Genomic DNA, 13159 nt, shown 5'->3' with positions numbered 1-13159 from the left:
ACCTATTCCTTCTCAGTTGGCTTGCGTCCAACAATGAACCGGCAACGCGTAGCCAGTGCCAAATCACGACTGTGAAACTCTCTCTTGATACTCTCCATCAATACCCTGACTTGGCCTGGGGAATAATTGTAGACCCGGCTGATCTATTGAAGAAGTAGAAATGATACTCGCCCGGAAGACACGCTTGTCAACGTCCTCGAACCCAGCATCACTCATCCACAGTTTGTGATTTTTTAGCAATATTCATTCTCTTGCCAAAAATCTAAGTCGTACCACCAGCCTCAATCGGCGACTGTCTTGTCACCTCGACCGCTAGCGGCTGAGCTTCCGGAGTAGCTGGCTTTGATTGAAGCCGGGGGTCATGACGATCGGGATCTTGTTGGGGAGGGGCTCTTTTCTTCCTTCGGGGGCACCATGTTTGAAGCCACTGTAGCACGGGAGCTAAGGGGAAATGGGCAGACAAGGTGACACTGGCTCACCGCTGAACCTGTTGTCCTCTGATTCCCTGAGCAATCAGCTCATGTTCAACACAAGAAACCCCGCACCAGATGGGCAAATTCCCGGAGCGAGAACCAAATCAGGCAATGCTTGGCCGACGAATTGATATCCGGGACCCCACAATCCCTGTCGCAAAGAGGGGGCCTGATAATGCCGAGTTATCGTAGCCGGGCACCAGATTTCGCGCGGATGGTCCTCGTTGAGAGGGCACTCAACACCATAAATATTATCCCCTAATATCGCCTCGATCATGTCTGGTGATAAGCTCATCGTCGTTATTGGCGCTACCGGAAACCAGGGTGGTTCCGTTGCCCGTCGATTCCTAGACGCCGGCTTCCGGGTCCGGGGACTGACCCGCAACACGGCCTCGGCTTCGGCTGAGAAGCTTTCCGCGACCGGTGCCGAGGTTATCGCCGCAGACCTCAACGACGTCACTACCCTCAAGGAGGCCTTTCGCGGAGCCAATGTCATTTTCAGTGTTACAAACTACTGGGAACCTTTCTTCCGACCTGATTGTCGGGAGCAGGCCGAGAAGGAGGGCATCTCTTGTCGAAAGTTTGCCTACAATGTTGAGTATCAGCACGGTAAGAACATTGCCGATGCTGCAGCTACTGTGGTCGACTCTCTCGATAACAATGGATTCTTGGTTTCGACTCTGAGTCAGGCAGAGAAGTGTAGCGGTGGCAAGTTCAAGGACCTCTATCACTTTGATGGCAAAGCCGATATCTTCCCCGCGTACGTTGAGGCCAACTATCCGGAGCTAGCTGCCAAGATGTCTTGCATTCACACAGGCTACTTTTTCACGAGCTTCAATATTCTTCCCAACTCGTATTTTGGCAAGGTAAGTTGTCACAGAGTGGATTCATCTGGTTGTCTGTTCTTGACTTGCTAATTCTACTTGAATGTTCAATAGCAACCTGATGGAAGTTTCGAGATGGCCTTTACAACTGCCCCAGACAAGCCAGCTCCTCATTTCGATCCAGTCGGAGACATGGGCAACTTCACCTACGCTGTGTATCAGATGCCGCCGGGCAAGGCCTACATGGCCGAGGGCACAACCTGCACTTGGCCAGAATGGATCGAAACCTGGTCGCGCATCACAGGCGCTAAAGTCAGCTATCGCCAGGTTACGCCGGAGGAGATGGTGGCTGCTACTCCCGACAGGGAGGCAGGAATTGAGGTCGCCTTGATGTTTAGCTATACGTCCGATCCGGGGTATGGTGGTGCAATGGATCTATTGACGGCGAAGGACCTTCAAAAGGTATATCATTCGGTCCTTCAGCACGTGAAGTTGTTTGCTGACAGATTACAAGGCTGGAATTGACTGCCCGATGACTTCTTGGGAGGAATGGGCCAAGAGACACGACTGGTCAGCGATCCTAAGCAAACAAGCTTGATTGAGCATGTCGGCTACGTAAACAACTGATAGAGCCTACGAAGCCAGACAGAGTTGTATGTCATTGGTATCTCATATTTGCAAGTCAAGGCCTCATCGTTAGCAAGTATAACCGACCCTCTTCAGCCAAGGTGCTGTCGCTCTACTCTCTCAGCCAACCCAGCCAGCATAGGCGCTGTCGTAATATGGTCCAAGATACCTCCAAGCCACACAATTACTCTACGCCTCAGTCCTGTAGATGTAATTTTGCCACGAAACCGGAGATGGACGACAGTCGATGCACCAGTTGCCGACTCGGTCTCGTGAAGTAGAATGGCTCATGTAAACTTTGTGCCGAACCGAAAGCTTTCGTAGACGAGTGATCGAGGCGGATCAATACTAACAACGTCGAAATAGTCATCTTTGGTTCCGTAATCGGGCACTCGATCTCCCGGTTTGAGTTGTTGAAAGGTTGGGTTGATGACGTGGCTGGCCACCCATGACTTGGGCAGCATCCTTTCCCAGCGTGATGTGAGATACCAGCCTCCGCGTTCTTTTCCTAATTGTACGACCCATGGAAATATGTCTGCTGCTGATGCGTTGATAGTTCGGGTCCGATTGTAAACCATCTCAGCTTCGGGAATAATGTCATCTCCCGGATATGTAGCTTGCTTCATGGCGGGTTCGTATGTTGGTAACTGATGATGACTGCCTCTGGACTGACAGGGTAGGAACATAAGACGACCTTGGTGTTGAGAAGAGATTTCTCACTCATGTAGAAACAGCTGCTCACTGGATTGTCTTGTAAGGGAGTGGACAACGGACTTGAACTTAACCCTGAAGTTTATTAATTCCACTGAGCGGTCCGAGTTAGCGAGACTTTGAAGGATTATTAAGAACAGAGCGGAAGATTAAAATGCCGCCATCGGAGTTTTTCTGTCTGGTTGATGCGGACGGCGGACTTTACTCAAGTTCCGCGCTTGAACAAACTCAGATCGACAGGAAGACTAGCCTACACCCTCAGCCTCGACAACGGGATAGGCAGCATTATAAGCTGGCCAGTGAATACTAAGAGAGGATAATGATACACTCAATTTGTATAGAATCACAAAAACATCGTCTTGCTTTGTTAGCTAAAGGTACTTGACACCTGGCTGCACACGCGTAACTCCTCTCATTGTTATCCTCCTCTTCCAATTCCTGATCTCGGCCCATATTCATCCCTCTTTGGCGGAGCATTATCTCTATTCGTCCACTGCGAAACTTCAAAGAGCGCACCATTCGGTCGGGTCAAGGGTGGGCACATGTCTATCAAGGCGCCGTTGTTCAAGGCCACCCTAACCCATGGCGATCGCTCAAGCCCTGAGCGATTGAAATACGTGGTTGCAATTACGGGAGGTGATGATGGTGAAGAATCAAACACCTCTCACGATCTCGTTGTCATTATTCGCTATCAATTGAAGATGGTAATGCTCTCAGAGCGCATGATGAGGACGTCCTTGAGTACATGACAGACCCGGCGTCTTTCACGGCAACGGCTTGGATCATGCGGCTGGGAAACGGGGCTCTAGTTCTAGGACAGGATCCTGATTCCAAGGCATTTCAGAGACTTGCATACCTGGCCACCTCCCGCCCGAGTTCGCGGGTACGGAGCTCACCTATTGATGACCCTCAGCGTTGGACAAACTCACTCAAGGGGACAGTGATACAGTTTCAACTCGTGTAACTCTACAAAAATCGGCTTCAAATAGACTGTTAACGACAAAGAGATGATAATGAATACCATTTTGAGCGCCAATCTTGTATGAAAGGCAATCTTCGGTCAGAGATATGTCCACTCACGTCTAGGAACAGGGGGTCTAAAATATACAGAACAAGTCCGCAAATACAAAGCTTTTAGCCCAAAATAAACGCCCGAATTCCAATCCAAAAACAGTACTCAATATATGCATGATCCCAGACCCAGCGCATTAATCATTACTATGTCACTGATCTTCAGGCCTACCACCACCACCATCGTGACTTGACCTTCTTATTCCCTTTTGAAGACACAGTTCCGATTCCATCCATGATCTAGGTTCAAAAGTTAGCATCATTCTCTACAAGTACGTTTAGTGAATTCACTCACCTTGTCCAGTTTCTCGTCATGCTCATCACCACCAATGAGCGTCACGAAGAACCGAGTAATCCTGTTCAAGGAAAAGAGCACCTTGTCATTTTCATCCTTGATAAACTGCTCTTCCGATTGGACAAACTTGATTTCAGTGACGTGGTTCCCAGACGTTTTTGAAGCCTCAAAGGTAATACGCGTATCGTCTGGCTTGGTCCAGGAGCCGCTGATATGGTTGCCGTCAGCGTTTTTTTCAAACTTAAACTGACCCTTATCCGTCTTGATATTGTCCCTATTGGTTTCGAATTGGTCCTTGGCAGCCTTAGAACGGTCCTTCGTAGCCTTGGTGGCCTTGGTGGCCTTGGAGCGGTCCTGATCAGCCTTAGAATTGTGCGTGTCAGCTTTGACTTGCTCCTTATCGGCGTTGAATGGGTCCTTGTCGGTGTTGTAATTGTCTCTTCCCATATTGAAATGGTCCCTATCAGCGTTGAAATGATCGGTGTGACTACGTCCTTGGCTGATCGACTCAAACTTGGATACGATCATCTCTCGCAGCTGTGGACCATGGTGAACAAGCTTAAAACCGGCAAAAATGACGGCAAAAATGACGGTGAGGATGAGAAGAGCTTTCACCAACAGTTTGAGCTTATTATACCACCACTGGGCGGAAGGGAACCGGAAAGTGGGAAGGCGGATACCACTGAACATTCCGCGGGCCCTGTCAGCGGAGTCTCGAAAGGTTGATCGGCGACCAGCATCTGCGTCCTGGTTGTCTGCCTGGGAGTTGGGACTAGATGGTCCGTGTTCAGATCTTTTCGGTTTAGGACCGTGAAACCTCATGATGCCCTCAAAAATAATCTCCCTTTTTGGTATCCCCTCAAGGGTATGGGGGAGGATGAACACCATCGGCTTGTCATCCATCTCGCCAAATAGAATATTCATTGGGGCATCAAAACCAGTCCAGCTCTCGTGAAACCACAAAGTATGCGGAAGCAGTTCTCCTCCAGGATACGTCTGGGCATCAAAATACATGAGAGCGCATTCCTCGGCCTCCAGGAACTTTTTGGGGGGGCCCATGGACAAGGAGTCGTCGCCTGTAGCGGGCGTGGGAGGGCGTCGCTCGGTCATGATGAGAAGCAAGGCGTAGTAGGATAGTTATTGCAGTCTCTTGGCTGAGTAAAGACGAAGACAATGTTACTCGAGGAGTTAAATATGGGTTTATACCGAAGACGGATGAACTGAGTCAACTAAGAGTAATAAGTATATTTCTAGTACAAAGCCCGTACAAGAACAGTACAGATGGGCTAGGTGACTGGGTACTAGACACAAAGCTTTGTTGGGGGAGAAAAAAGGGCTAAAGGGATAAACCTTTGATGTTGAAAGCCATTGTTCAAGGCCAGCCCTTGTTGGAGGCCATTGAGCGCAAACTCGCAACGGCCAGAGCAGTTATCCTCCCGATTTGGCCACAAAAGCCATGACAAGGTGTTTTCCAAAGTGAATAGATAATCTTGACTACATCAACACAGAGGCTTCAGTTATCGCATGGCAGCAAGACAGCCCTAGTTGACAGAAACGTCGTGTTACAATGGCACAGCGAGCAGGCTGATTGCTACAAAGAACAAAGCGACCATCCGAGAATATGACTACGAACCGAGAAAACTTGAGCTCCACACATTAAAAGACCGGTATTTCATCATTTGGAGATTCCAACTCGCAGTTGCTACGCGTAAATCCTGCACCAGGTCAAAAAAGAAATACTTCTCTATCGCCATGAACGGCAAAAGAAAGGGTCTGGCCGGGGATTGAACCCGGGACCTCTCGCAAGCTTGCTTTCGGGTTTGCCCTAAGCGAGAATCATACCACTAGACCACCAGACCTATCACGTGATTGCTTGACAATAAGTGACGTAGCACAGAATAGCTGGATGGTGGTGATTGAACAGGACACAAAGACGAGCCAAACCTCGGTGACTAGGCCGAAGAGCAGCTAAAGCGGTGAAGGGGTAGAGGTCACTCGATTCGATTCTTCACGAACGGATAGCTGGATTACAATGAACTGCCCTCTTCATCATTTGTCAGCCATGCTGAGAGTCTTAGCCCCTGGAAGATCAAGTGGCGTCCTGCACGGCCAGGATCACCTGTTTCCATTTCGGGTATAGTTCAACATGACGAAGTGGCCTACCCTGCATTGTAGGACATGGCCAAGGCGTCAAGACATTAGAAAGCAATGAAATATAGACCTGGGGCTTGATGAGGCTCAAGGAACATATCGCGATGATGCAATCTTTAAGAAACACCTATTTCCTAATGTGGTAACAGGTAGGTCTTCAATTGCAAAGACGGATTACCATAGCATGTCTTCTTGAGATGGATAAAAGGCCTGGATCAACTGGGTGTAAGTAATATTCACAAGCACCAGCAATCAACACCAGCCACTACTTAATCACATTTTAGCACAATTCCAAACACCTCATTTATGATGGCTGCCGACACTCTCTCCCTCGCTGGCAAGGTTGCCATCGTCACTGGCTCCGGCCGTGAAAATGGAATCGGCGCCGGAATCGCTCTCGCCCTAGCCCGAAACGGAGCGGCTGTCACCATCAACTACGTCTCCGACTCAGTCACTGAGCGAGCTAACGCTCTGGCTGACAAGCTCAGGAGCATTGGAGGCCGAGCTGCTGTTGTGAAGACCACTGTCGATACACCTGAGGGTGCCAAGTTTCTCGTTCAAGAGACCCTCAAGGCTTTCGAAACTGACCGCATTGACATTCTGGGTATGCCTCTTTCGCGAAATTGTGGAAAATGAATATGGCTGACGTCCTACTAGTCAACAATGCGGGTTGGGGAACTGCTAGTAGCAGTCTCGACATGACGGCCGAAGACATTGCTAGAACCTTTGATGTCAATGTCAAGGGCCCCATCTTTGTTGCTCAGGCTGCCGTGCCTCACATGCCCCCCGGTGGCCGAGTCATCAACATCACGTCCACCGCCTCCAAGCTTGGACAAGCCGATATTCCCATCTATGGAGCTTCCAAGGCTGCCCTTGATAGCCTTACCTGGTCGTGGGCCAAGGAGGTAAGAAAGTCTACGAGTAATAAACGGAGTGAGCTGACGAGATGTAGTGGGGTCGCAGCCATGGTATCACTGTCAACTCTGTCGCCCCTGGCCCCGTTGTCACAGACATTGTCCTACCGGAGCTCCAGGAAGAGCTGCACCGGGAGCACGTCAACAACACTAGGGCTGCTAAGAGAGTCGGCACCATTGAGGATATTGGTGATGCTGTTCTACTCCTTGTGTCCGAGAAGTCTCGATGGATTACTGGACAGTACATTTCTGTCAGCGGTGGAGTGAGCAACTAGGGTTAATACCACCTATGGTCTGGACAACCATGCATTCATAGCATAAGGCTCTAGTTGAACTTTTATTTAGATAGACAAGAATTTAACTGCCGGTCGCATCTCACCTCATTTGAAGCAAGGTTGCACTTCTTACCTGTGCTGGTACTTACAACCAGCTTCATGAAGGTGGGCCCACCAAGATGATGCTTACAAATGGGCATCCCTGGCACCCGTCAGCACCGTCTTCCTATAAGAAACACTAGTCGGGCATTTCAACCAGTTCAATCAATCTCCTTGGGGATATTGCTCAGTCCTATCTCAAGCATGATATCATCACGATCGGTTCGAGGGCATGAAGCCTCCAAGCCCACGGCCGACTTGATGTTTGTCAGCATCACACGCCCAGACCAGATCAAAGACCGAAACACTCAAAGAAAGATCAACCGCCATGTCATGAAACCGATAGGCCTGGCGAGACGAAGGAAACAAAAGAATGGGCAAATAGAGCTTGCTGTGAAATCAGTGGAAACGCCATTGTCTACTGCGGTTGCACCCTGGCAAGCAGACGATAACATCGAGTACGCTTCTAGGCTGTATATGCAAAGTATTCCTTCACCAATGAGCGCGGACCAAGACCTCAACTATCGGCATTTTTCGAGCCGTGCTTACAAGATCATCGCCTTTTGTAAGGCCAGCAGCATTCCTCAGGTTCCGTGTGTGTACTGACTACAAATAGTACGCGAATGGGACTCTCCTGTTTGCTCAATGATGCGAGAGCTGTCCTTTACTCTAGCAATGATGGAAGACAGCGCAATGCATATTACTCTTGCGCTGACATTGGTCTTTGCTCAGGAGCGTAGAAAGCATCTACCGGAGGAGAGCAACAGCTCCTTAGGCCACTACAACAAGTCAGTTGGTCTTATCAACCAGCGGCTAACCAGCATTGGCAATCAGGTTTGTGATGCTCTTATCGGCGTCGTCATCACCCTGGCATGTTATGATGTGAGATTCCACGGTTCCCCATCATTTCAGCTTCACTAAATTTACCCACAGATATGTATCTTCAACCTCGATCGATGGGTAATCCACATGAAGGGGCTGAGGAAAGTAGTTGAGCTTCGTGGCGGATTCAACAAGATCAGTTCTCGTTATCTACAGACGACACTTACCTGGTAAGATATCCCTGCGCTGATTCTTATAACCCAGGTTAAACTCCTGCAGGACAAGCTTAACTGGCTCAATGATGCTCGATTCACCTTCATTTTTTGAAGCCCTTGAAGAGCCATTACCACAGAGACGGGCATCGCGTGATCTTGGCATTGTTACCGGCACACTGCAGAAGCGACTGCCAGATCACTTGAATCTGTGCACCCTACTCGAGTCCATGTCCGAGTTTGCAACAGCAGCCCGCGAGAAATCGCAATGGACCAATGACACAATCTCACAACAGAAACTGCAGTATGCTGTGTCCACGGTGCTGAAATTGCCTCGACATGATATTTCGGACATCCGCGATGATGGTATAGCTCTCTATGAGGTGCTGCGCCTGGCTTCGCTCTTGTTTCTATCGGGCCCCTCCACGAGGTTTGCTGGGAACAAGAGTGGAAACACCATCGTCTCCTATCATCGAGGACGGCTCCCAATGTTGCTCAGATCGCACAGACTCGATTGGACAGGTTTGGAGGACTTGGAGCTCTGGGTATTGGTTATCGATGCGTTGGCCGAGACGGGCCAAAATCAAGAGTGGGTTTTGGGTCAGATCAATAGCACGATGTTTGTCAGAAGGCTCAGTTGGGATGGCGTTCTTGGGACTGTGGCTCGGATCGCTTGGTCCGACGGTCTGTGGGCTCGTACATTAGACCAGCTGCGCGCAGAGTTGGAACAGATATAGGCTTTTCGGTTGAGCATTGTTTTGAGATGGTTGCATTACTTTGATGCATCCGTAGGATTTCGTCTAACTAGAGTCCAAGCCTTGCGTGTGAGGTATTTAGAAAACAAGCCTCATATCAAGCTCGACTACTTGATCTATAATTTCTAGAACTGCTTCACGATGGTTGTAGCACGACTTTGTAACTTAGTCTGGATCATGTGATGCAGCTAGGTATGACTCTTTGACTGCAGGCAACAGAAGGTTAAAAAAAGGCCACTGTGTTAGCATTGGGAAATGATGCTATGATGTGTTGAAAATGTGTTCTTTATTATAGTTGGAGCCCGGCCCTCGATGGGTTAACTGAGCCAGAAGATCGTCTGGATCATGACATTGAACTGAACAGGCACATCTCCCGTGCCAAGCGACTCTTCGTCATTGACCGGCCCAATTCTGGCCGTCTTACGGTTCTCGGCTGTCAGGCAGCAGCACACCATCAGGTGAAATAAGCAGCGTCTCCCATGCCGACACATTTTGGCCAACTTCTAATTTGATTGTGTCACTGCCATTCAAACTGACTTAGTCTACGCTTTACTAACGACATGCCCGCGAAGAGAAGTTCAAAATGTCGAAACTTGGCGACAGAGAGAGCAAAGGAAATGACAGAGGCACGGCAACATGAAACCGTTGATCATGTTCGCGGTCAAAGGCAGAAGATCTCAGGCCCAAACCCGCAATCAAGCGACATGGTCAAAGAGGGAGCATCGGAGCTTGGCCGTTCTAGGACCAACCTCGTGTCTCTGCCACAAGAAATATTGGACTTGGTCCTCGAAAACGTGAGGGGTCACAACAAAGTGTGCTGGAATAGGGCTGATGCATTCATAGATTCAGGAGCCATTGACCCTGCGAAGGCTTGGTCTGACCTGCAAACGATATCATCAAGTCACAAAACCACGCATTCAGAAATACCTGCACCTCTCAGTTGACTCTCGTGGCCATGTAGAGAGGTTGATACATGCCATTGAGTCACATCTCAGCATTTCTCAGAAAAGGCAACTGTTGAGAGATTGCCAACACAAGGGCCAACAGAACCGGTTCCCGCGTGGCGTAGATGAGGATGAAATACCAGATTGTGCATCTCGTGTTCGCCAGTTGACTTTTGGAATTCTCCCCCAAAGACGGTCGCATATACATATTGCCAGTAGGTACCTTGATGAAGCCTTTAAAAATATGCAGAATGCCGAAATCGTCGATGTAGGCTCTCTCACACCGTCAGTGCAACCTCTCCTTCGCATCCGTGGCAGAAACTGACAACATTGATAGATCAATGGGAGATCACATTGCGTCAATGCAAAACCTGAAAGCCTTGAGCATGTTCTTATGCCACCAATCGCTCCTTAGCATGTATCCTCTGAGAGATATCGCAAATCTGCAACATCTGAAGGTTGTCGACCATACTTTGGGCGAAGCTCTTGCGCATGACGACGTGGTTTTGTCAATACTCTTCAACTCGGCATCGACAATTCGCAGCCTTTTCTTAGAGACGAGTTCGTTGCAGCTGGGCAATTTTCTGCTTGGGTGGGAGGAAATGGTCTCCAAAGCTGACTGGATTGACCAGGAGAGTGTCTATCTCAGCGCCCTAAAGTCTCTCTCTCTCATTGGCCTTCGTTTTAACCAGAGTCTGATTGATTCAATGGCAAACATCATCGACTTTATGAAATTGGACGACCTGACGATTGGAATAGTAGCAACTGGCGCCCTTCGCCTCTTTCCGTTCCTCAGAAGGTTGGCTGCTAAGCCAGGCACGGCAAAAAATCTACGCAAACTGTCCTTGGTCATGTCAAGTGAACGTGCATTACACCATCTTGGAGACTTCGGTGCTGATATGGAATTTAAAGTAAAGATCCGGTTCATTGCGTCGTTTGACTCTTTGACCTCTCTGGAGCTCAAGGAACAAAACCCATACCCGGTGACCATTGATGATGGTACTCTTCTAGTTGACGCTTTGTGGCGAGCCATTATTTCCCACGGTAACTTGGAAAGCTTGAGCATAAACTGCACCGAAGATGTTGGTACAAATGCCATTCCACGGCTATCAGCAGCGACGGTGACAACCCTGATCAACAATCTACCCAAATTGAGGAATTTTGAGTTTGCCCCGGCTGAAGCGGAAATAGTACGAGCCCTCTATTAAGCTATAATTCAAGCCTGATAAACCCACTAACTCTTGTCAATAGGAAGAAATTGGACAGGCACTCAGCCGCGGCAAAGCCCTCGTGTCCATCCTCTGCTGCCCTCAGCCAAACCAGCCTCATGCATCTACACGGGGTCCCGATTCAGGGCTCATAGTTGTTACTGAGATCCTGAAAGGCTTTTTATCTCGGGATTTTGGCAATGTCGAGGGAAAGTTTATTTGGGAAGATCACTACAAGCTCAAGCGCATATCTCTCAAGTATCGATTATGGGATGTCGCCTCAGCGTTTGGCAAGCTAAGAAAAGGTAACAAGAAACCTAAGGCACTGACGAAAAAAGGAGATGGAGAGCGCCAAGTCATGTATCGGGAGGTTCGGAGTTTCTGTGAAGATGCGATTGCTACGAATGGTCCAGGGAGTGAATGGCTTCGAATGGTGACCAAGGATCTTAATTAGAGACTAGAGTGATATTCTGTCCTATTGGAGCTACTTGAATTACAAAAGTGGTGCTAGCATATGTGATGAGAGGAAAAAGCCAAATGAAAGCTGGTGTGTTTGTATCAGTGTTTGTATTGTTCGTTGATCAAGGCCAAGTGTTCTGTGGTTCCGTTTTGTTCAGTCGCCCGAGGCGCGAACACATCGAACAATAGAGCGGCCCAGAAAGGAGATGGCCCGGATAGATAGACAAAGGTCCTGAACGGGATATACATCGGCTTTTTCAGGCCCATGTCTCATGATGACAAGAAAATCTATAAATCGACTCCTGTTCTCGTAGCAAACTTGATCATTGGGCACTCGCCGCTTATAACAGCTGACCATCTCCACAATCATAGCCCTTTCTAAGAAACGCAAAATGGCAAAGCAGACCAGAATTGAGACCAACGAGCGCGCGGCTGCCTGGATTCCCTGGCTTACTTGGCTATTGGAGCACCCAGAAACCGTCACGCCGGAGGTCAATGGCACCAAAAGCCCACCAACCACTAAGGATGGTGATGAAGGCGAGTGCGCCGACGACAACACCGTAGATTGGGTTTATGTCGACCCCTATGACGCCGAATGCGGCACACTGCCTCGAGAGTGCATGAACCCAGACTTTCTGATCTGGGTCAACTCTGAAGGGCGCCATCTCATGGAGGATGACCCAGAAGCAATTAAGGGTGTCACTGAGGCTCTCCGTGGACTAGACAGGGATCGGGCTGCTGCTGTTCGTGACCTGATCCAGGAAAGATGGAAGAAGGTCGCAGCTGTTTACAAGGAACAGGCACAGGAGGCCAGGAACAAGCCGGAGAAGACTGAGGAGGAGCCCTTCAAGCATGTCACCCAGGATAAGTGGACGTCCAAGAACCTCATTTTCCCAAAGCTTAATTTCTGAGGGCCTTGAACTTCTTTAGTTGAGTGAAGATGAGATTTTGAGGGTGAAGGAGGGTGTTGAGCCCTGGACAATAGGACTTGAGAGAAAAGTATAGGCGCTAAGACTGTACTTAATCTAAGATAGGCGAATAAATCTATTCGGGTATTCTTACTGAATTAGAGTAGAAGTATAGGATGTTTCCTTTAGGACATGAGCTGAGAATGAAATACCCCGTCTCAATGACTTAACAAACTCGACCTTGACAATGGCCTGGTGGAACATGAAACAATACTTGCCAGAAAGAAAAGGAGAGCCATGTTTCGGCATAGCTCATCATCAGGGGAGATAAAAGACAAAGACGTATAGAACCACCGACTCAATGTTGGTAAAGGTTCACCCTAGCACAGATCCATCCCACAACATCTACAA

At 48.9% G+C, this 13159-nt stretch overlaps 5 protein-coding genes across 5 annotated transcripts; 4 read left to right on the top strand and 1 right to left on the bottom strand.

Moving 5' to 3' along the window:
* Positions 1–742: 742 nt before the first annotated feature.
* On the top strand, positions 743–1895 carry NCS57_01381300 (NmrA domain-containing protein; the record flags this gene model as incomplete). The annotated part of the gene is made up of 3 exons (XM_053063436.1): positions 743–1339; positions 1412–1759; positions 1812–1895. Exons 1-3 carry the CDS (start codon positions 749–751, stop codon positions 1893–1895), a joined length of 1023 nt encoding a protein of 340 aa, XP_052906769.1. The 5' UTR covers positions 743–748.
* A 1979-nt stretch (positions 1896–3874) lies between these two features.
* On the bottom strand, positions 3875–5111 carry NCS57_01381200 (uncharacterized protein; the record flags this gene model as incomplete). Its single annotated transcript, XM_053063435.1, has 2 exons — positions 3875–3946; positions 4002–5111. 2 exons carry the CDS (start codon positions 5109–5111, stop codon positions 3875–3877), a joined length of 1182 nt encoding a protein of 393 aa, XP_052906768.1.
* Positions 5112–6461: 1350 nt separating this feature from the next.
* Positions 6462–7341, top strand: NCS57_01381100 (uncharacterized protein; the record flags this gene model as incomplete). The annotated part of the gene is made up of 3 exons (XM_053063434.1): positions 6462–6756; positions 6810–7057; positions 7105–7341. The coding sequence occupies 3 exons, from the start codon at positions 6462–6464 to the stop codon at positions 7339–7341; spliced, it is 780 nt and encodes a 259-aa protein (XP_052906767.1).
* Positions 7342–7644: 303 nt separating this feature from the next.
* NCS57_01381000 (uncharacterized protein) lies at positions 7645–9211 on the top strand (the record flags this gene model as incomplete). The annotated part of the gene is made up of 4 exons (XM_053063433.1): positions 7645–8005; positions 8057–8322; positions 8374–8492; positions 8542–9211. The coding sequence occupies 4 exons, from the start codon at positions 7645–7647 to the stop codon at positions 9209–9211; spliced, it is 1416 nt and encodes a 471-aa protein (XP_052906766.1).
* A 1206-nt stretch (positions 9212–10417) lies between these two features.
* Positions 10418–12751, top strand: NCS57_01380900 (uncharacterized protein; the record flags this gene model as incomplete). The annotated part of the gene is made up of 4 exons (XM_053063432.1): positions 10418–10458; positions 10511–11363; positions 11425–11686; positions 12213–12751. 4 exons carry the CDS (start codon positions 10418–10420, stop codon positions 12749–12751), a joined length of 1695 nt encoding a protein of 564 aa, XP_052906765.1.
* Positions 12752–13159: the final 408 nt, after the last annotated feature.

The sequence above is a fragment of the Fusarium keratoplasticum genome, chromosome 12, assembly GCF_025433545.1.
Source record: "Fusarium keratoplasticum isolate Fu6.1 chromosome 12, whole genome shotgun sequence".
Lineage (NCBI taxonomy): Eukaryota > Fungi > Ascomycota > Sordariomycetes > Hypocreales > Nectriaceae > Fusarium > Fusarium keratoplasticum.
The sequence above is the reverse complement of the archived record's forward strand: the minus strand, read 5'-3'. Positions and strand labels throughout refer to the sequence as shown.